Source organism: Megalopta genalis, chromosome 7 (assembly GCF_051020955.1).
Source record: "Megalopta genalis isolate 19385.01 chromosome 7, iyMegGena1_principal, whole genome shotgun sequence".
In the NCBI taxonomy this organism is placed as follows: domain Eukaryota; kingdom Metazoa; phylum Arthropoda; class Insecta; order Hymenoptera; family Halictidae; genus Megalopta; species Megalopta genalis.
The window spans coordinates 14,055,163-14,077,491 of NC_135019.1; the positions used below are offsets into that span (position 1 = coordinate 14,055,163).

Below are 22,329 nucleotides of genomic sequence, written 5' to 3' on the forward strand. Positions count from 1 at the left end.
AATAGAAAATAAATACGGGAAATAACGCAAAGCGGTTCGGGCTTCGTTACCTGGACAAGCCATAACGGAAATTCGGCGCGCCTCCAGCGCCAGATCGAAACTTTTGAGAGGCCCTGTACCCGGTACAATTCCCCGATAGCTTTGTGTTTGACGCGACTTCTTCTATTTTCCATCGACAACTCTTCGAGCCTGCGGCAACCAAGACAAAAACCGTCGACCGAGTAACATGAATCAGCGCTCATGTGTGTGTGTGTGTGTGCAACCGTCTTCCATTAACCCTTCGGGTACGGCGTAGAATTCCACTTTTCTATCCTAACGGCCTACCCGCATGTAGCACGCATTCCTGCGAATTGTTCATTGCCGCCATTTTTTTTACCATCCGCGGACTCGAGGCTTGCGCGTGAACCTTGCCAGTTCTTCAAGTTCTTCACACGAGTTCTACAAGTTCCGTGAAGTAACCAGCGATGGTCAGACGGGCTAAATAATATCCACTCGGCAGAATCGAATAAGATGCCGTTGCCTCGGACCCTGCACCTTTCAGCTATCCCATCAAATGAGAGCCGCCGAATCGTCGATGCAACCGGACACGCTCGTCGTCGCGCCGCGTCGCGCTGCGGGCATGAGCAGGGTGGTCTTCATGAAAGTGGAATAAGCCCTCGAAGTCAGACCCCGCTTCGCCTTCTAGTTATCCCCGTCACGAGGAGGGCCGTTGAAGAATTCACGAGCCCGGCACGGATCGATCGATCCAGCTCTGCTGAAGAGCATTTCGGACGTCGATCGCCGGGCTGGCGAGCGTCATTTGTCGTCGTTAGTCTGCCATTGGCTTCCGTTCAGCGGAACATGCAAACCGCGGATCGTTCGTCTAGGGCTCTGTAATAAGCTCGGTCGAGCCTGGACGAGCCTGGACTCTCGGGGATTTCGTAGTCCGAGGCCGACTTGGCGAGGCATGCGAGTTTCCTCCGACAATGTTGCCGGCACGGCGCGGCGCGGCGCGGCGCAGCGCAGCACGGCGCGTCCTGGACCCTGAGGAGATTGCTTGAGCGGGGTCGAGCGGACGCGCGCGAGCCAAGAGCCAACTCGCGGCTTCACGCAACTCCGGGCAGAAAGAGAGAAAGAGAAACGTGCTCGATCCGTGGATCGTCGAACCACATAGTCGGAGGTAGGGGGGACACGAGCGTGGAAATATGAATAATATAGAGGCGAAACAGGGACGGAGCGGGACGGAGCGAGACGGAGAGAGGGAGAGACTCGCGGGCCCGAGGAAGAACGAGAGAAAGGTGGAGGAGAGCTGGTAGGCAGAGGCAGAGGCATCGGCAGAGGCAGAGGCAGAGGCGAGGAGAAGGAACAGCGGCGAAGGAGCGCGGGTAGAGACCACCCCGTGGCTTGTCGGCTCGTTTGATCTTCTCCCACCCCGAGTCCCCGAGCATCCTACTTCTCTCCTCCCCTCCAGACCCTGTTCCTGTTCCTCACCTTCCTCTACCTCTCACCGCCTGATTCTCTCTTTTCCTCGTCGTGCTCCAGGTTCGTCTGTTCATCCGGTACGATCTCGTTCTCCTTCTCTCTTCCACCTCTTCTCTCTTTCTCTCTCTCTCGCTCTTTGTCTCTAGCTCTTTCTCTCTCGTTCTGCCTCTTCTGGTTCTTAGCCGCGATTCTTCAGCTTGCTGCCCCCCCTCTCCCCCCATCCTCTCCCTCGTTCGTTCGTCTCGCTCGGTCTCTGTTGCACGGGCCGCAGGACCCATGGTGTCTCTCACCTGCGGAGAAGAGGCGTCCGACACGTCAGAATCACACCTTCCACGACTACCCGCTCACTAATAATCCGAACCCCCGTGTGCCGAGTGCCGAGTGCCGAGATCCTCTTCTCGGGATCCTCTGGATTCCTGCGAGCCTATCTACGCCGGCTTTTGTCTCCGCGAACCCTGTCCTGTCCCCCCCTCGTCCGCTCCTCGGCCCCTCGCCACCCCCGGGTCCCAAGATCCCGTGATCGTTGACACGCGATCGCTGTCGCCTTTGAGTAATCGATCGTGATTCGGTGAATCCGACAGATGGTCCTGTCGCGTTAGCCGCGACGCTAACAATCGGTTTAATTGGTTCCTGCATCGTAATCGGGTCTCGGGCTTATTTTCGAATGGCTTTTCGGAAGTATACGGACAAAATTATTCGTTGTCCGTTCTCTTGAGTAGTTCGCAGACGTTCTGATATAAAGTATAGGCTCTTGGAGAGCGATTTAACGCGTTGGATGCAGCGTCGATCACACGTGGGCGACGCTAATTATTTCCTGGATCTCAAAATTCATTTCCATTGCAATGTACTCGAACGAACTGCGTTTAACTGGGATGCCCAGCTTGCAAACTAGCTGAGCATCATCCGGTATGATAAATTTTAGCTTTCTAATTTCGATTTCATTGGTCGATTTATTTTAATTTTCTGCGAATCTTTGGCATTGTCTATCGACGCTCGACGCCGCAAAGACTCGGATGGGCAGCGATCAAGGAACGGCATACTGAAAATTAATCGATGGGCGATCGATCGATCGAGCATCGACGGAAATGTCATAATCCGGAGCGTATGCGAGCCTTCTTCCTTCCGCTCGGAGCAAGATTTAGGCATCCAGGGTTTAGGCTCGGCCTCGGCGTCTATTAGGTGCGCAGCGTGGCGTGTGTGTCGGCGCAGGCAGATTAGAGGCCTCCGGATAATTAAGTAGCGCCTTCGAATAACGCCCAAGCCATAATACAGAACGATATCCGATATTCGTGCCTCGGATTTCCCTCGGAGAGACTTCGCCGTGCAGCGCTCTATCCTCTCTCTATCCCGCACCGACGTCTTGATTCGCCGTATTTGAACGGCCAATCCAATTAGCGCTGAAAAATGATACTCGGAGAGCGGCCCCGCGTACCTCGCAGCCGTCCGCCGACTATACATCGCGACTCTTGTTCCGTTCCCGGAGATCCGCCAATTTTCCTTTATTAACGGAACAATCTCCGACGCTTGGAAAATATTGCGTGCACACGCTCTGCCGCGGCGCGGCGCGGTGCGGCGCTCGTCGATGCAATCCGTGTCTAAACTCGTCGAGCCTCGCGTTTCAAGACAATTGACAGCGACAGCTTCTCGCAGCCTCCTCGGAAACGATTTCTGGAAACGGTGAGAAACTCGCGCTGCGTGATCTTCGCCGCTCGACGAAGACTCCGGGAAATTGCACTTTTATTTGAAACACTTCCGAGGAATATTTAAGTCGAAATGTGCATTGACGCGACCTTTCGGCGGAGACGTGGAGAAACTCGCGGTATTTCGGCTTGAGCGGAGACGGATCATATAGACGAAGCGATCTTTTAACCCATTAACTGCCAACTACGACATATCTCGTAGTAAACGTCTGTACCAAAACTGCCAGTTACGAGCACCCACTAGGGTGCTGCAAGTTTAGATTGGCTACAAATGGCTATTTCAGTTAGGAACTATTAGAAAAGATGAATGAAGAATATATATAGTGTAGAGAACATATTGATATCAATAAAAAAATACTGTAAATGCCATTGCAATATTATATCAGTAACATAATATTATTATATTTTGTAAAACTTCATGTTTTTTCTTTAAAATAAAACCGTGCCACCCAGGGCAAGACGCGCTAAATTTGCGTGGCAGTCAAAGGGTTAACCCTTAGCGCTCCGAAGGCTCCGTTACGGAGACATTTGTCATTTGTTCCGTAACTCCGAAGGCTCCGCCGCGGAGCCATATGTTTTTAGCATACGTTATCGTCGGCGTTAGCAATTGTTATCTGTAGTTAAAACGTGCCAAGTCTGTGCCATTACGATTAAACCATTTTTTGACCTTTTCTATGGTTAGCAACATGGAGAAAAATAAATATTATGATGAGAATTTAGAGCCGAGTGATACCGAAGACGTATTTGATTTTGAAGAGTTAAAAGACATTGTGGAAGAGAATGTTGGTTATGATTCTGACACTTCAGTAGCGAAATTATACTACCAAAGAGACGAAGAATGAGAATTATTGAAAGTGAAAGCGAAGATTCGTTACAAGACTTAGATGAACGGCGTGATGTTACGGAAGAATTACATATTCCAGATAGAATACCTTTTAGTGTATTGCCACAGATCATTGGACTACAAGTTCCTACGAACATTGAACAGCCGATACGATATTTTAAATTATTTTTCACGGACGAATTGGTGAATGAAATTATAAGGGAAACCAACAATTACACAGAACATGTTCTAAACTTGAAAGAAATATCTGGTAACTCTATTTGGCAAAGTGAATACTGTGACACTTGTCCAAGTAAACCCAGAATGCACATGGCAGATTGTTACCAAAGATGTCACACCATGGTGAATTACAAAATTAAAAATTAATCTTTTATTTACAACAGGAAAATGTATATTTATAAAATAAATAAAATCAAATGCATTCACAAGGACGTGTAATCTTTTCCGCCGAAAATAAGATTTCCTTTATCTCAGGCGCTCCGCTCCAAAAATGTGCCGGAGTTGCTGTTTGGCAGTACTCGAGAAACGTGCGGAGCGCTAAGGGTTAAAAGCTAGGTTAAGCTAGATCGCAAGGATAGCTTCGAAGGGAGGGGATTAAATGAGGGGCTGTGGAAGAACTGGGGCACAGGGGAGCTAGATTCGTCGAAGGAACGCCTCGGCGTCGCCGTCCCCGACGCCGTCGCCTTGCCACGCCGGCGCGAATGGGACAGCTGATGAGCCGGTGTCCCCGAGGGCGATCGGCCGAGACCAATCAGCGTCCGTCCGTCCGCGGCCTAATGACACCTGCAGGCTAAAAAGCCATGATATTCAACAGTTGCCCGCTAACGAACTCTCGCGGTGCGCGACCCGCTCGGCGATCGACGCGGCCATCCAGCTCGGCGGCTCGTCGATCCCGAAGAAACGGAGACCTCCTCGCCGCGGTCGACAGGGGTCGAGGCGTTCGCACAACGGCCTGCCGAGCTTTTTCAAGGAAAATCGTATAATTCCCCGGCAAATTGGCCGTCGAGGAAAGGAGAAAACGAAGAACCGTGCAGTCTATAATTCCGGGAAGATCCTCGAAGCGTAAACGAGCCTGGGAGAAGCGTGTTACACGGAAGATCCGGCCGTTCCGAAGCGTTCGATGAGTTAGGGGATTTGTCCGGCCCGCGCGCGGAGAGTAACAGTGCAGGTAGCGTAAATGATAACGCGGTATCGGCCCAGCTGGACGTTAATAGGTCGATCGGTTCGACAGTTTCGCCGGGTCACCCGTTTGACCAGGCAACCGTTCACTCGATTAATCACTCTTTGACGGCTAAATGATCGGCTAGCTGGCAACTGGGATTAGAATACCGACCGTTCCACGCGGGAAGGGCCTGTACGCGTGGTGTACATTGTACGCGGTGCATCCGGAATGTCGTCGAACTGAATTTTCTTGCAGACCTGTCGACGATCTTCCATCTACCTAATCTATTTCGCGCGAATCATTTGCTATCGCCTACGTTGATTTTCTGGGACGTCGTCGGGTCGTTTATTTGTCCGTTGAACGCCGTAGGCTCTGGGATCTATAACCATTCTAGGGTTATAAACGACGGATGTTGAATCTACCTGATCGGAAATTAAGCAGATCGAATGACAAACTAGGTCTGTCCGATGGTTCGACCGACCTTATCCACTGAACGCTAAGCGGCGCGATCTAGAACCGTCCTAGGGGTCTCGCGACAAGTGCGATCTGCCTGTTACACCGTAATACCTGCTCGCTCGAAGTCGACAGACGGTTACGTCTCGTTCGACATCCTAGGTCCGTCGAACGAGTCTGTAAAATCGGTGGTAGAATTAATTCGAATCGTTACGCCGCTGCGAGAAACGTCTACGGCCGGTCGAGGTGCGGTAACGCGAAGAGCCTAGATAGGCTAAAAATGCAGGAAAGTATACGGTTAGATAATGACGGGGAAAGCCAGTAGCCTGGAATAATAAATGAAAACGTACCGGCGGAAATCTGACGGCGACTTCATTGGACCTGACAGCCTGTAAACGTCGAAATCCAACCCGTCAATCAATCAGCCTGATTACCCGTTCGATCGTTCACGGTAACTAGTCTGTCCATCGGACGAATCCGGAACGATCGCTAATTACGGCGACATTGGTTGTGGACGGTACCGGGTCGGATGTAACGACATGCCGCAGAATGTAGAGGCTGATTCAAAAGGCTCGTTCCGCGTCCTCTATCGAGGAAGTCCATTCACCAGGTGAGCCGCGTGCAGCCAAATTAATCCCTTCTTCTCGAAGTTCTCGGGTTCGCCTCGATCGCCTCAAAAGGGAGGACCATTAATTCACGAACGAGCCGCGATTCAAGGATCCAAAACGGACACGCCGCGCCGGGCTAAACGGAGAACGAGACGGAGGAAGAGAGACGCGGCGCGGCACGGCACGGCACGGAACGGAACGGAGCGGCACGGCACGGCACGGCTTCACGCTTCGAGCGATTCGTGCCGACACCTCCTCGACGATCTTCGACGAACCGAATGAAATAATCGTTAACGGATCTTGCCGATTACGACGTCCGTAAAGGTCCGCGCAGTTGCGACTAGCGTCGGTTGCAGATGGTAGAGTTTCATTAGCAAAGCGATTGTTAAGCCCCACGGTAAAAGTGTCACAATGACTTTTTCAAGACCCTGGGCCAGGCTCGTCGACTTCGAGGCGTTCGAGGGACCGTTCAAAAATGTTTCAAGAAATTCCGGACGAAGGTAGAGGATTCTAGGGCTAAAGATTGTGCGAAGGCACGCGGGAATCAGGGTACAGGAATCGCGTCAAAGTATCCGCGCATGCGATGCGTGCGTCATGGAATGATCAGGGATCACGATGACGTCAGGTTGACGGAACGGAACGGAACGGAACAGAACGGTTACCGGATAGGTTAATGGTAAGGAGGCCCGGGACCGCGGCAGGGTCTGCCAGCGGCTCGGCTCCTGATTACAGACCTCCAGATCCCCTACACTCTCGCTCTCACCTCGGTTATTGTACCGGGCGAGGCCCGAGCATCGCTATAGATCAACGGCTAGCCGGCAGTTTGTCCGATCAGCGAAGCCAGAAGTGTTGCAACTGGTAAGCGTGGAGGTGGTCCCGGGCATTCCAGTTTCTAGAGAAATTTATCGGTGGCGTTTATTCGCGGCTCCCACCTCGGCCGCCGCGCGAATTTGGTCAAGGAAACCGTGCAAGGAGGCTCGGAGACCGCTGAATCGACAATTTAACCTGCAGTCTCGCGTCCCAGGGACGAAGGACAGTTGCGTGCTCGTTTGGAATCGGGAGCAGCGAAGCCACGCCCTCTCGGAGCAAGATAATCGTCCATTGGCGTTGTTCCATCCAACTTTTTGGCGTTGTTCGCACCGGCCGCCAGTTTAGATCGACCGTCGACAGAGATTCCTAAATTTCGGAGCCACGGAGCCACGCCCGATCGAAGCTAGCAGATAGACACCGGAGATTCGGCGACCATCGTTCGCAGAATGTTGAACGATCTCAAGGGTCGCGCCGTCTACGTAGATCGCCTGCGCCTCCGTTGGAAGCGATCCAGGACGCAGCCAAGGACAGGGAGCACCAGCAGCTCGCGCAACACCGACTTAAACAGCCATTAATTAAATATCCAAGGGACGCGAGCGCTCAAGAATAAGTCCGGAGTTATTCGGGCCAACCTCGAACGCGTCGGACAAGCTCGTCGGTTTTTGCGACAGCCGATCGAGGTCGCCGCTGATGAATGAGGCTCCGAAACCGCCCCGTAAACAAGAAAGCTACACCTCTGGATCGTCGAACCAGTGGCGTATTTAAAGGTGACTAAGTTTTAATTGGCCGGCGCAGGGAGTTATGGAACGTCGTCGCGCGATCAAACAATGAACCCGCTGGATCGCGAACGATTGGACCCTGCCGAGTCGTTTGGAGGAGGAGCCCCGGCCGGTCACGCGACCTCGGCGAGAGAAATTAGAAGGAAATTGTTTCGCCGTTCGCTGTGCGATTTCGTTCTCGACACGATCGGAGAAACAGGGAAATCCATTCGAGAAAATTGAATGACCCGTAATTCAATGGCCGGCCAGCCGTGATCGTTCGCGAAAGGTTAAAGTTGCGCCCGCGTACGATCGTCGATGGGAATCGAGGCGATGCGTAGGCATCAGGTAGCCGAGCCGGGCTTCTCGATGTCGCTACGGTTCCCACGTCCGCGGCGACTATTAACATCTAGTTAGCCGAGGCAAGATCCGCAGGGAGGCCGAGGCGAACGTGCCCGGGGTCGCGAGCTCTCGTTAGCGGAGGTATCACGGCCGAAAAGCAGTCCTCCTCCCGTGTAAATGAATCCCGTTGGCGGGAGGAGGATCAAAGACCCCGGTAGGCAGGTAGGCCGCGGAAGAGTAGTCGGTCTGCGAGGAATCGAAAAAACGCCACGCCACATCGCGCCGGCTTCAGAAGGGAGCCGGGGGTGGAACGACAGCGAACGAGGAGTCGAGAGTGGGTGGAGGAACGGCCGAGGAAGATGAAACGAGAGAGAGAGAGAGAGAGAGAAAGAGAGAGAGAGAGAGATCGAAGGGAGAAAGAGAGATCGAAGGGAGAAAGAGAGATCGAAGGGAGAAAGAGAGATCGAAGGGAGAAGGAGAGGGAACGAGAGATTTGGGCGCAACGAGTGGTCAACCGAGATGTATCGTATTAACGAGGCCAGCTGATGGATCCAGCCTAGATTCGCCAGTGTCTAATTACATTGTGGACCGAGGGAAACTCGTTTCTCGCGTGCTCGACTGGAGATCCCGTCGAAATTACGGATCTGCCGCACGGGGCCGCAGCTGACTGACGCATGACTGGCTGCGGGTTAAGCGAGTCAACGAGTAAATGAGTTCGAATTACGGGGGCGTGTCAATGCCAGGAAAATGATCTGGCCGGCCCGGCCCGGCCCGCTATTGAGGAATCTCCGCTGGCCGGGATTATGCAAAGGGTACCGAGCCGCATGTCGTTAGCGACCGAACCTGCCGCGCGAGAATACTTAACGTTTGACGCTAATCGACTCTCGAGCTTTCAAGGACCGAAGAGAAGTCGATTTGGAAAATTGCAGCCGCGTAATTGCGGCCGGGTATTCCGATGAAAAGCCTTTGACGGATATACGATCACGACCATGCTACTTTAGTTTTCTAAAAATTATTCAATTACAAGCTTTAGCAAGGAACGGAGGCGAACGTTATTTTATCGTGACCGTGGCTCGGAAGAGTAACAGCTGACGAGACGAGAAACGAACGCGCGAGGGTGGTGGGAAAGGGTTGTCGCATGACAAGACCGATTAACTCCAGGGGCCCCGATGAAACCTGCATCGCGCGAACAATAGGCCAGACAATAGGAATCGACTGCGTCCGTGGACCACAAACGGGTTGCGTTTTTTTTTTTTTATTTTTCATCGGATGTCATTCTCGTTTCGCGGAGACCCGGTGGACAATAAGCGAAATTACGCCGACGTACCGGCTGGATATCGGTTGAGTTATTGGTGTATCGGCTATATCGAGAAAATTGGCGGTGGTCATCATCGCCATTATGAATTCTTTATTTGGATGTTGCGGCGGCTGAATTACAGGGCGGCGCGGGCTACCTTGCTTACTGCTTCATATATGGACCCGTCGGTACCAGCGACGGCTACGAACCCCTCTCGAGCCCGAACAACGAACGGTTTCGACCGCCGAAACAGGATCGAGCGAAACGTGTTCGTGTCGCAGCCGGTTATTTACTCCATCGTCAGCTCGCCGAGAGTACTTATGCCCGGTGACACATCGGTGGCTCGTAAATACCGTGCTCAAATAATACCTTTCCGAAAAGGCGGCCCCTTTGGCTCCCATTTGGAACGAACATCGGCCCGTTTCGAAGAATACGGGTAGAACACGGTCTTCGTATAGAAAATGATTTTTCGTTCGCGAAGATATCGAGCGCTTGCCGGCTGGATTAATTGGTCTCCGAGGTTTCACGAAGAACAAGACCAGGGGGATTAATTGGCGGCCTCGGTTACAACTTCCTGGTGCACGGCGGACCCATCGAAACGACGTAAAACCGCGCTCGAAACGTTCAGTTACATAATCCCTCTCGTAATAAAAGTGAATCGCCGCGCCGCGCCGCTCCGGGAGATGTCTCGGAACGGCTGACGCGTAACGCCGTTTAGCCGTTTCTTCCTGTTGTTTTCGACGCGATCGTATCGCGACGAGCGCATCTTATCGGCCACGGCCGCGGGAGCGTCTCGCGTCTCGCGCGGAGCAGCGTCGAACGAGCACCAGGCGAACCGTAAAACGTGTAATCAGCGTGCATGCTCGCCGGGCGTAATCGCGCTTCTAATAGACATCCTAGATTCAGCGGCGATTAATCGATCAACAGGCCGGTAACGACGCGTGTTTTATATCGAGATAATGGACGACAGGCTAATGACGGGCTCATTAACGAGACTCGATATAAAATGGTTCCGTTTAACATCAGATACCCCGGTTAACAGGAAGTAGGTCGGTAATATGCTCGGGATATCTTCGTACATCTCTCATTGCGACGGACTGGTCACCGATGGCTGGTTAGCATTTCTATTTACGAGTGACCGGCTTCGGGAAAGCATCGCCGCGACACCATTAACGCGCGCGCACACCGTCGTCGTCGGCGGCAAATCTATTTCGTCGTCGCGATAACCCGCCCGGAAATCCAAAATTTATTTCCACTGATCCAACGTAATCGAAAAATATGCTCGCGGATTTCGTACGCGTTTTCCCGTTCCGATTTAGGTTGCTCGGAACCCGCGCGAGTGGGGGATACTTTTGTTTATAATTATTATCCTTGGCGGTGCAGTCGGACGACGAGCGTGCCAGGCTTTCCCGCTTCGCCATACCGGTTGTTGTTGTTAGCTAGCCGCGATTTCGGATGACTGGTTATGACGAGTGCCAGAGTTCGCTTGAACAGGTTCGACCGGGAAAGGCGAAATGACTTCATCTTAATAAATTACAGCTTCGAATAAACCTCGCGAGCGGCTTCAAAAGGTTCTGGGAAGGGCAGCGTGTATCACGCTATTTTTAGAGAATAATTCCTCCTCGCCTCTCGCGCTCGCCTTTGAAGGCCCCGACCGGCCCCGCGGATTCGCCTTCTGTCTTTCTGCCCGCTCTCGATTCTTTCGGAAGCGGTCCTGCCTCGTTATCGTTCTCCTCTCTTCCACAATTTCGCAAATACAAAACGGTTCCTTCCTTTCGTGTTTTCCGTCACGAGTTCGGCCGCCGTCGTCGCCCCGAATCGTTCTCTCACCCTTCGCGATCGGCCGCGTCGACGAAGGTATCGCGGGAAAGAATCGCACGATTCGTTGCCGGGAACGTTCGTAACGAGACAGGCGAACGTTCTCCGATTATTCCGACACGAAACGACTTACCTGTCGTTCGGGATCCTCCTGTTCGTGCACGGCGCGGAAGAGGATCGTCGGGAAAGGGTGGGCGGAGGGTACGTACCGCGATACTCGCAATTACTCCGCGCGTGTATTTTAAATGTCTCCATTTATTTAGACTCACTATACACAGTACTAAGTCCGATTCGCACGCACTCTCAGCTTCCCTTTCACGCGTCTATCACCTCGTAAACCATTAAGCGGTGTACGCGATATGGATTTACATCTTCTAACGCGGTCGTAAAGCTCACTAATTAAACTGATGATCAGGTATATTGCAGTGTCCCATCTATCGTTTATAATTCATCTGAATTCGTTTTATTCTCTACACGTGTTTTCCGACGTCTCTATCTCTCGTTTATACGTAAACATTATCGAATGGGGTGTTTCGGGGAAATTGGGCCGGGGGACGGGGGTTACTTCGGGGGAGTCGAGGGTTTGGGAGAACGACGTATATACAGCTTATGTACAGGATCGAGGCTCGCGTCGCTTCGCCTCGCGTCGGGCCGCCTCGTTTCATAATTTATAATGCGCTAGGATATTTACTTAATAACTTATTAGCGATGCTCTCTCTTTCTCTCTCTCTCTTTCTCTCTCTCTTTCTCACTCTCTCCCTCTCCGAATCATTTGGCTTTCTTCACCATTCTGCTCTCCACGCAATAAATACAATATAATACAGGGCGTCTCGCGGATTCCGCTCAACCAAACGAAAACTCATTGCCCATCCTCGAGCGCGCAGACACGGGAACACCTGATCAGTTATGAAAATCAACTACGCAAGGCGACGAATGCGCAGGATGTCCCGCACAGCGGGGTGAGACGTCTACCGGGTGAACATACTAATTCGGAACTACGATTGCGACGCGATGCAGTCTGATCGCAATTCAAAATTGCAATGTTCAGCCGATAGTCGCCCCACGTCGCTTTGCGGTATTCCCCGCGCTTGCGCCGCCTTGCGTAGTTGATTTTGATGATTTCATTGCACCTGAATTCGTTCCTCGGAAGGAACCGATCGCCGCACGAGACCTCGCTTCTCGCCGCCTCCGAAAAATAATAGCTTCCGTTCGTTCCGGCTCGCTTGAATTCGAAAATTTTGCCTCGACGGTTCTCGTCCAACTACGTTTCGTCGCTGGTATGCAAGTGGCGCCTCGTCACGCCCCACTTGGCGACTACGTACAGTTATAGTTTGTGCAATTGTGCTATACCGTTCACCACCGCGGTTATTGTACTCGACGAGAAGACCTGCTTCGAAAGGCGCCTCTCGTGGTTCGATCATTTGCATTTCGTTGCATAAATACCGAATAAAAATTCCTTAATGGCTTCGCTCCGCGCGCATCAGAATGCCGAGAACGCTTCCCGTGTCTCCGCGTCTCTTATCCGCCCAATAATGCCTCTCGGAAATTCCTTTCCCCGTCTTCGTCAACGTCGTCCGAAAATGCTCGGCGATGGCTCGCCGCGAACGGAGAGATCCCAATATCGAAAATATGATCTGTCGCGGAGGCGGGGCCCGTGAATATTTGGCAGTCTTTCATTTACAGAACCTTCGGGACATCACCGCTCAAAGAACAGCCGCGCCAATCCCTCCCCCATCCCACCCCCTACGTTCTTTCTCCATGCGCATTCGTTGGACTCTCAGTCTTTGTTCTTCCAAAAGGAACCACGGAGAATCCTGTTTCGCTGTCTTTGTACCGTTCCTGACTTCCAGCCTCGCCAGATCATCGTCTTCGAATCATCGTTCCCGTGCCGCGGATCGGGCGGATCGGGCAGAGATTGCCCCGCGGAGCGGTTTCGACCCCGCGCGAGCACCGGCGAACAGCGAAGCCACGCCCCGTTGCCCCCGAACGCTCCCAGGGCAAGGAGCGCTTGCGCTGCTCCGTGTCGATCGACCGAGAGAAACTCGATTTCGATCGACGGAAGTAGACGATCGACGCGACGGATCGGATCGGATCGGATCGGACGATCTCGGCGAGATCCGGTGGTCCTTCCGAGAGCCTCGAGGGAATTTCACCGGTGGTTGGGCGCCCGTCGAGATGGCTCCTACGACTTCTCGTCCATCGAGCTGGGCAGAGGCCGTTTCTTCAGGATCCCCAGGTCCTGCACGTTCTCCAGGAAGGTCTTGTGGTGCTGAGCCACCAGGAGCGGGTTCACCGTCTGCACGTCCTTCTTCAGCTCCTCCATGTCCCTCTTGAGCTTCGCCCTTCGGTTCTGGAACCACGTGATCACCTGGGCATTGCTCAGGCCCAGCTGCTGCGCGATCTCGTCCCTGTCCGCGGGGCTCAAGTACTTCTGGTAGAGGAACCGCTTCTCCAGCTCGAAGATCTGCTGGTTCGTGAACGCCGTCCTGCTCTTGCGCTTCTTCTTCGGCTGCTGCCGGTTGTTGAACAGGTTCAGGTGGTTCGCTTGCTCTGCAACAGAAACAGCGATCGAAAATTAGCGGAATCGTTCGCAGGTAGGAATGACTTCTATGTCGGACGGACTCTTGGCCCACGATCGATGGGTATGTTTTTGAGAACATAGAGCGCGGAGATTAAACGAAGAATGCGCGGAGTAGTGAAGCTGGGGGGATAAAAGCTGGCGGGGTCGGGACGCGAGATTTTCGGGCGTCTCCGGCTCGGCTCGTCTCTGCTTTCCCAGAATTCCAGGGCGAAGCCGGCGACTCCGGGAAGCCTGGTTGGCTTCCATAAATACGCCTTAGAACTCGAGGGCCGCATCTAATATCGAAATTTCTTAATCTCCGAACGAGAGGATAGAGAAGAAATGCAAAACGAATCGGACATCCTCGGGCGTCTTTGAATACCGGGGCCCTAGACTCGAGACGGTCCCCTCCACCGGGGCCCGGCCAGCTCCGAGCTACAAATCAGATGCATTTTCGAGCCACGGAAGGGATCTCTCTCTCTCCATAAAAATCGTATTACCTATTCGCTACGGTGTTCAGTCCGAGGAATTCCGGGACAGCTTCTTGCCCTAGGGATGCTAAAAGTTTTGTTTCGGACACCGCGCCGCGAAGCAATTAGGCGATCGCGCCGCCGAATAATTAATAGGAATGACTCGCGAACCGCCCGCGCCATCGGCCGAGTCGGTTTTTCTAATGTCCGATCGGCGACCGTCGCCTCGAATCGCTGGGGGAACTCTAATTGGCCGAGTACATACTTGCCGCGGGGCAGACTCGAAAACTCCGGTTCGCCCGCAGTGTCCCGATGCAATTAGCTGATTGTGTTGTTGAATAATTGAGTGTGATCCGAACGTTCCGCAGAGCAGCTCCGCCAAGTCGAGGCGTGTAATTAACGTCGAACGAGGATCGTTGTAACAAAGAAGCTAATGGGATTACAACTTCCGGTTTTAAACACCGCGAAACGGTAGCTCCTAGCGCACCGAAACAATTAGACGAACAAGCGAAGTTCAGCCGAGCGAAACTGCCGTTCGAGCGTTTAACGATCTTTCGGTGTAAGTTCCGATAGATTTTTCCGAGCCGCGGCGAGTAGCGGGCGCAACAAGGTCGCGCCAAGGACAAGAAGCGTCCCGGAAAACGGATGCGGAATTCGCGATGGCGTTAGCCATTAGGAAATAATAGAGTCGAATGACGAAAAAAGGAGGCGGCCGATGAGTCGGGGACAAGGCAGTCGGGGAGTCCCTCCAGGATCAAAGAACGCCGCCATCGGTCACACCTGCGCAACCCGAGTGTACAGTCCCATCTGAAAGCTAGCCCCGACCCCGGCGCGACGGTGAACAATCAACCTTGCTCCACGGTGTCCGCAGACGTAGCTTCTTCTCACGTTCCGAGCCATTGAGCTCGCCGATGCCGATCGACCGCGCTCTTTCTTTCCAGCCTGCTTACAAAATCTTCGCCCGAATTAATCGAAATTTCCACGCGACCCGACGCGCTAACACAATAAGCGCCCCGGCCAGCGCCGAGCTCGCAGAATCGGAGTAAATCGCGAATTGTACGCGTACATTCGTTTCTGTCCGCTTGTCTTGCTGAAAACACGAGAAACGTTCGGCGCGTTGGGTAATCCTGTTCGCCGGCGAAGGCTACGTTACCGCAGATATTAATTTCCATCTCCGAGCGGAGGCTATTATGCGACAAACAGTCAATAAAACCGATATTCACTTATTGGCCCGAATGAATCCTTTCCCCGTGACGGGCCGGCCGAGAGACGGTCGGAGATTTATGTAGGACGAATCGGTAATAACTCAGGAATGAAATCGAGGAGCCGGGCCCGTTCCCTAGCCGCTTAATTCCATGTAAATTAGCCTCGCGAACGAAACCGAGCTCTATAAATCGTCCGGCTATTTCCGTGGTCGAAAAAAGGACTAGGATCGGCGCGGTTCTCGCAGCGTTCAATTAAATCGAAGCCCGGCGAAACCCGGAAACTCGATTCGAAAAAGAGGCGGCCGAGCGGCGGTCTCTCGGCAGTCTCGACACGATTCTGCTCCAATAACGACAGAACAGGACGATCGCGATCAACTCCGCGGAAGCACGGGGCTGCCTTTAATTGCAAATTGTTCGGATGATGGCTCTCGGCTTCACTCTCACGGCTCTCAGGGCTTCGCGACTCGATCGTCCCCGAGCATCCTCGGAACTTTCGCCGATGCGACGGGGCGGCATCGACACCTATCGGTCGGATAATATCTATTACGGTCCATTACGGCCGAGAAGATTACTTTCGCAAGGAGGCTTGCGTTAGGAAGCTTGCACCTCGTTCGGCGTTTCCCGGTTTTCCGCGAGGACACGCGTTCTCCGAACGGCTTTTCGAGCCGGAAACGACTTAACTGCCGACCGGGGCAAATTTAATGCCCCTCGAAAGCGTCATTACGTCGCCGTAAAACACTGATCCGTCCTCCCGGCCGTTTCTATCGCGGCCGATCCGCACTTTTTGCCGATCGAGACCGTCCGATCGCGCGCGCGAAACGAGTGCCAGATTTAATTGCGACCGGGCCGACTCGGTCCCCTCGGAAATTACATCTTTGCCGGGCTAGATGGTCGGGAAAACATGATCGACCCTGGCTTGGTCACCAGATTCGCGGTGACAGAAACACGAAAATGATCGAGAGCACTCGAGAGATCCTACCGAATCGCGTGTAAACGCTATCCGCCCTTCGCGGAGACGTTCCAAGGACACGCCGATTATTAGAACGCGGATACGTCGCCGCATAAATTTTACGACGCGACGGACTTTTGCAAGGCAGATTTTTACGAGTTATAAACGCGCGGTGTTTCGTAGTCCGGCGATTATAGACGCGATCCGTAAACTCGGTGATTTTTTACTCGAGGCTTTTAATCATCGACGGCTGTCGGACACACGTGCAGCAATTTTTTCGTTTGCCATTTAACCCCGTTGCTATCTATGGACGCCGAGATGGAAGTTTCTCGCGCCGCTGCGTTACGGAATAACCAAGAAGCAATAAAGGTCGATTTTATCGATCGCGCTTCCTGCCGCATTCGCCCAAGCGTGGTTTCCAATGGAAATTGGCAGCGATAACGAGGAGAATCGTTTTCGGCTCGAGGGCGAGGCGAACCCGGTAGACGACTCTTCTTATCGTTGGTTCGGCTGGCGCATTCTTTCGGCGCGTCTAATTCGGTCGAGAAAAATGCGCAACAATTTTGTCGTCGGCCGTCCATTTTGCCGTCCAGAAATACGGTGGCGGTCGAGAAGCAAAGAGAGAGAGAGAGAGAGAGAGAGAGAGAGAGAGAGAGAGAGAGAGAGAGAGAGAACGCAGGAACGACGAACGGAAGAGAGCGGAGGAGAGCCCGCCGAGATATTAGTTTCTGCGGTCGACTCTCCGCGGAGATTTAATTCGTTTGATGTTCACGAATTCGCCGCTTCGGCTGTCCTTTCGCAACCCTCTCCGCGCCGCTCCTCCCCTCGTCCCGGGTCTCAGTCTTCGGTCTCCGGTCTCGGTTCTCGGCTCTCGGCTCTCGACAGTCTCCCGGCAGTCGTCGATCTCCGACTCGCGGATTTTCTCACCTTTCTTTGTGATTATACAGGCCCTCGCATTTAGCCGCGATCCACTCTTCTCGCCTCGCTCTCTGTGTTAAGTCTGTGTTCCTCTCTCATCTCCTCCCGCGCCCCTCGGCGACCAAGCGCACCGACGAAGGCGAAACGTACCGACCAAGCGCATCGACGCGCGCTCTCGGCTTTTCAGACGGCGCGGAGCGGAGCGGCGTGGCGTGGCGCGGCGCGGAGCGGCCTGCCGGAGCGAATGCGAAAGCTGCTTAATGACTTGACGCGCGGATCCACCGTTCCGCTGCAGCTTCGGCTTCCAACTGTTACGATCTACCTGATCCTCTCGCTGAAAACACTCGTCCTCTCCGCGAACGACCCTCGCGGAGACGAACGGGCTCTGCAGACAGCCAGCAGCCATTGCTATGCTCTAGCCGCCACGATTTAGAGGAGACTGTCCCGGACAAAGTGGCCGATGATCGGAGCCCAGCCTGAGATTTTTAGCGAGATTTTTAGGATCCTAGATCTTGGCCGAAGTAGCAAACACGTTTAACGAGTATAAACGCCATCAGCGATCGCGTATACAAATGATCGAGGTGAAATCGATCGCTCCCATTCTGTTCTTCGTAGCATACGTAGATCCTCGTAGACACCGCGATCCTCGATTATTTATTCCATCCTGGTGAAAAGCCAACAGCAATCTATGCCGGCCACTAACCACGCGATCTAGGGAATAAAATCGGGGAAGCGCGACGGTGCTTCTTCCTCGACGAATCGGAAGCATTCGATGAAACGTGGGAGGGAAGGGCGGCTTCGTTGAACAGAGCAATCTCGATCGGTCACCCGCGAATTCCTCAATGTCGCGGCTCGAGTAGAAATTCCGAATGTTCGCGGCAGGGTTCACGTGTCACGACCCTTGACACAGAAGTTAGCGTTCGGAACGCGACGCGTTCCATCCCCGTCCGGACGGTTAAGTAGACACGCGAGGTCCGAGAATGATCGAAGCTTTCGAGAAAGAAAGAGAGACGGCGTAAAAAAGCGGGAGAAAAAGCGAGAGGTGAAATTCCAAGTGCACCGGTTGCGCCTAGGCACGTATCAATTGCGAGCCGACACGCCAATTGGCGTGCGGAAACGCGGCTGACGGCGCGCTCCGCTCTGTTCCGCTCTTCTCCGCTCTTCTCCGCTCGTCACCGCGCCGCGCCGCAACGCTCCGAGTGCCGTCGCGGTGACTTCCGCTAAAGGACGCCGTACGTCTGCGGATTAACGCGTTAAAACGTGATTTACGTTGATGGCCCGTGGATGGCGTACCGGGAGGCGACGACGACGAATGACGACGCCGCTTTTAACGTATTCGCGGCCGCAATCAAGCGGCGGCCAGGAGCGGAGGCTGCCGCGGAGCTTAACCGAGTTAATGAGCCGCGACCCCGCTCCGCGCAACTTTGATTCAGCTGCTAAGATATGCCCCATTTTTATGGGCGCCTTATTGGATCCTGCCCGAGGAAACTTCTCCGCGTGACAGGCCATGTGGCGACGGATACTCGGCCGGACAGGGATAATCGTAATTGAACGGACAGGCCTCGTAATGAACCGCGGGTTTTGGCAGAGTCACCCTGTTAATCGAAACCGCGCTGTACGCTCTCTCTCTCTTTCTCTCTCTCTCTCGTTCTTCCTTCTGGCGCTTCCTCGAGTTGCACGGTGTCAAAAGAGAGGGTTAGGCATGCGGTGCGGCAGGTGGTCCACCCTTAGAGCCGTGGACCATCGCAACCGACGCAACAACTAGGCTCCGTAATGATCTCTTTCATCCGAGCGTTCATTCCACCGGCATCTTCGTTTCATCTTTGTTCTAGAGGTAACGCTAAATCTAGGCGAGATTTCGCACGTATTTTATCGCTTTTCTCCTGCCTTTATTCTTAATTTGTCTATTCTAGTTTTTTCTGATACTATATACGGTGTCCTAAATATGTCTCGCAATCTGGAAATGGCAGATTCCTGAGGTCATTTGGAGTAACTTTTCCCTTAGCGAAAATGCAATCCGCGGCTTTGTTTGCGAGTTATTCGCGGAAAACAGTGACCAATGAGAAGCGAGATCAGCTGGCGGGGACCGTCGAGCCAATGAGCGGAACTGAGCTTCACGCGCTCGTTGGTTAGGCCGCCTCGCGTCAGCCGAGCTCGCCTCTTATTGGTCACTGTTTTTTATTAATTACTCGTAAACGAAGCCGCGGATTGAATTTCCGCTAAGGAAAAAGTTACTTCAAATGGCCTCAGGAACCTCCCATTTCTGGATTACGAGACATTTCTGGGATACCCTGCATAATCTAGGATGCATCCATCTAATGGGATCCAATTATATATCTCGCCACGCCAAAATATTACGAATGACATTACAAATCCAAGAAGGCGTTGCAAGTGCATCGATATGCGTTTGTTCTAAGAGACATCCTCCTGGCCCGTAGATAGATGTCTCCTTCGCGGTCGCTTTCGAGTTACTAATGCTTCGACTATTCGTATATTCCGCTATCCGCTATGTTAATCTAAGATTATTGTTCTTGGATCTACTTCGCTACGTCCAAAATCCGTTTCCGCCCGAGACCCGGTAGGCGAGAATGAAAGGAGCGAATCGAATTACTTACAGAGAGGACCAACAGCGGCAGAGACAACGCTCCCGCAGGGAGGACGGCCATTTTGGTTCCGCTCGGACAGAAATCACTCGAGTATGGTCGCGTCGGAGTTAAGAGCCGCGACGATCTTGAAACGCCGCGACGAGCCGCAGGTTTAATGGATTATATGGTAACAGTTTCTTGTTAGCTGTCTCCGATACACTCGCGCCAGGTATATCCCCTCGAACGATATTTTGTCGCGACCGCAGCTGCTTTCGATGGTTCGTTAACGCGCCGAGGAGAAAAGTAATAACGCTAAAATCCCTGGCCACGCGAAACCGGCAAATATTCTGCAGCAAGAATCGTTCGATAAATAAAAACCATGCTTCGTTTCCGCGAGGCTAGGGACACGCCGATTATTAGAAAGTACAAACAAGCATCGAATCATCGGGGAACAGCAACAGCTCCCGCTCGTTCTTGCCCGCGATCCGTTCCGTTTCTTTTCCGAACAAAAATCTACGGTCTTCTTACGTCACACCAACACGGAAGTACTTTAGCTAACGATGTTTTACGATTGATCGGAGCCGTTCCACCGGAGAAGAACGACGTCTTTTTAAGCGCTCCTTTCCGAGCGAAGAGCCGCGATATCGGGCCAACAGTGATACACGGCGGAACTACAAAATAGCTAAGTATGCTTGTAATCTCGCCGCAGCGCAGCGGTCGGGTTACATGTAAATCGGTCCCGGAACGCCTGTAATTTTCTTTCCGCGATCCTCTTTTTCCAAGTACCGATCGACGCGGCCAGGATGTGGATAAGAAAAGAAAGAACGACTTTACAAAGCAGCGGGATCGTTCGCGGTTTGGATCGCTCTGGGATCGCTCGCGAGGAGATCGCGCGACGGCGCGAGAAAATTTTGAAAATCCGGAGAACAGAAAGCGATTTCGGCGAATTGTGAGGGTGCGATTCGATCGGGGAAAATCGTCCGAGGATTCGATCGACCGGGCTTCAGGGTCCTCCCAAGACCGCCCGCGTGATTTTTGGAGCGAGACGAAAAACTAGCCGACCGGTTAGCCGCGCGAATCGAACCGGACGGAGGAGCGAGGAGGAAAAGGAACGCGCGGAACAAGGAAACGCGGCGCGAGACCAATAAAGGCCAGCAGGCTCGGTCGAGTCGAGTGGCTCCGCGTTCTCATAAATTTATTCTACCGTGATAAGTGGAAAATTCGAAGGCATCTTAATCGACCGGCCGACGATTTATCCCCCGTTCGTTTCTCGCGCTATCGCGGCCCGTAAGACACTGCGTTACGCGGCGCACTTTAATGCCCTCGCAGCGTGCTTTCTGGTTGGAGGGTTCGATCGCCGTTCGAGAACAGCATCGTTTGCTCTTGCCGGAGCAAAGAGATCGAATCGAAGGCACGACGAAACGAACGTTACGCGGAGGACTCTAAATCAGTTCGGGAAGCTCGTAATCCTATCTTTGAACCATGGATACGAACGACCCTATTGCATCTTCATTAACAAACACGGCTTCCCTTTCACGCAATAAAACTGTTAATAAAAGCCGCTTAAAACTGCCGCGAATTAAAGTGGAATTTATTTCGGCTATCAGGCTTCCAAGGTAGTCATGCGCGCCGATTTATCGTCCCTGTAAGCTGATCTAAATCTTGTCCCGTGTTTCGCACTCGAACGAGCACACGGCTTTCATTATTTACTTCTGCTCGCGCGAAGATCTCGAATCGGACGCATTTTAATCGATCCTCCTGGAGAAATCGGTGCTCGAATCTTTCCGAGACGAAGAAGTTTGGGACAATGGATGCTTCGGATTCTCCGTCCAGTTTCGGAGGAGACATCCGCCGCGAGGAGGACAGTGGTTCGAAGAGGAGCAGGGGTGGCACGCGTCGGCAGTTCCTCGAATATTTTGCTAATAGGTCGTTCGCTCGCGACGAGCCGTCCAACCGAGGAATATACGAAGGGACACGTAAAAAGAGGCGGGACAGCGACACCGTGGAGCAATTTGGAAGTGTCTTCCTTTGGTCGACGGTCATTTGTCTCCCCGGGGCAACCATGCGCGTCCCATCGTGTCTCTCTTTTTCGTCCTCCTCCGCTCCGCCGTTCCGTTCCCGTTCCATCCCCGTTTCTCCGTCTGTCTTCCTCCATCTCGCGGTCCCTCCGGCTCCCGGGAACTTCCTCTCCTCCCTGCTCCCTCCTCGATCTCCGCGATCCTCTACCCCTCCGGCGAGCCCGAGGGGCTTTGCCCACATGTCAACGATATATTTTCTGCCGGCCCACAAATCGTTTAGCGGGTAATTTTGAAATTGGAACACTTATTTAGTCGTTTAGGCCCAAGGGCACGACTGTCTCCGGACGGAAGATTTATCGTTCGATTTTTCG

General features: G+C 53.1%; 1 protein-coding gene across 1 annotated transcript in view; it reads right to left on the reverse strand.

Moving 5' to 3' along the window:
- Nucleotides 1–11,490: 11,490 nt before the first annotated feature.
- Nucleotides 11,491–22,329, reverse strand: part of LOC117221716 (uncharacterized) — a 63,530-nt gene continuing 52,691 nt past the window's right edge. The window contains exon 2 of the mRNA XM_033472885.2: nucleotides 11,491–13,803. Coding sequence (XP_033328776.1) covers nucleotides 13,436–13,803 — 368 coding nt within the window. The 3' untranslated portion in view covers nucleotides 11,491–13,435. The remainder of the gene's footprint in view (nucleotides 13,804–22,329) is intronic.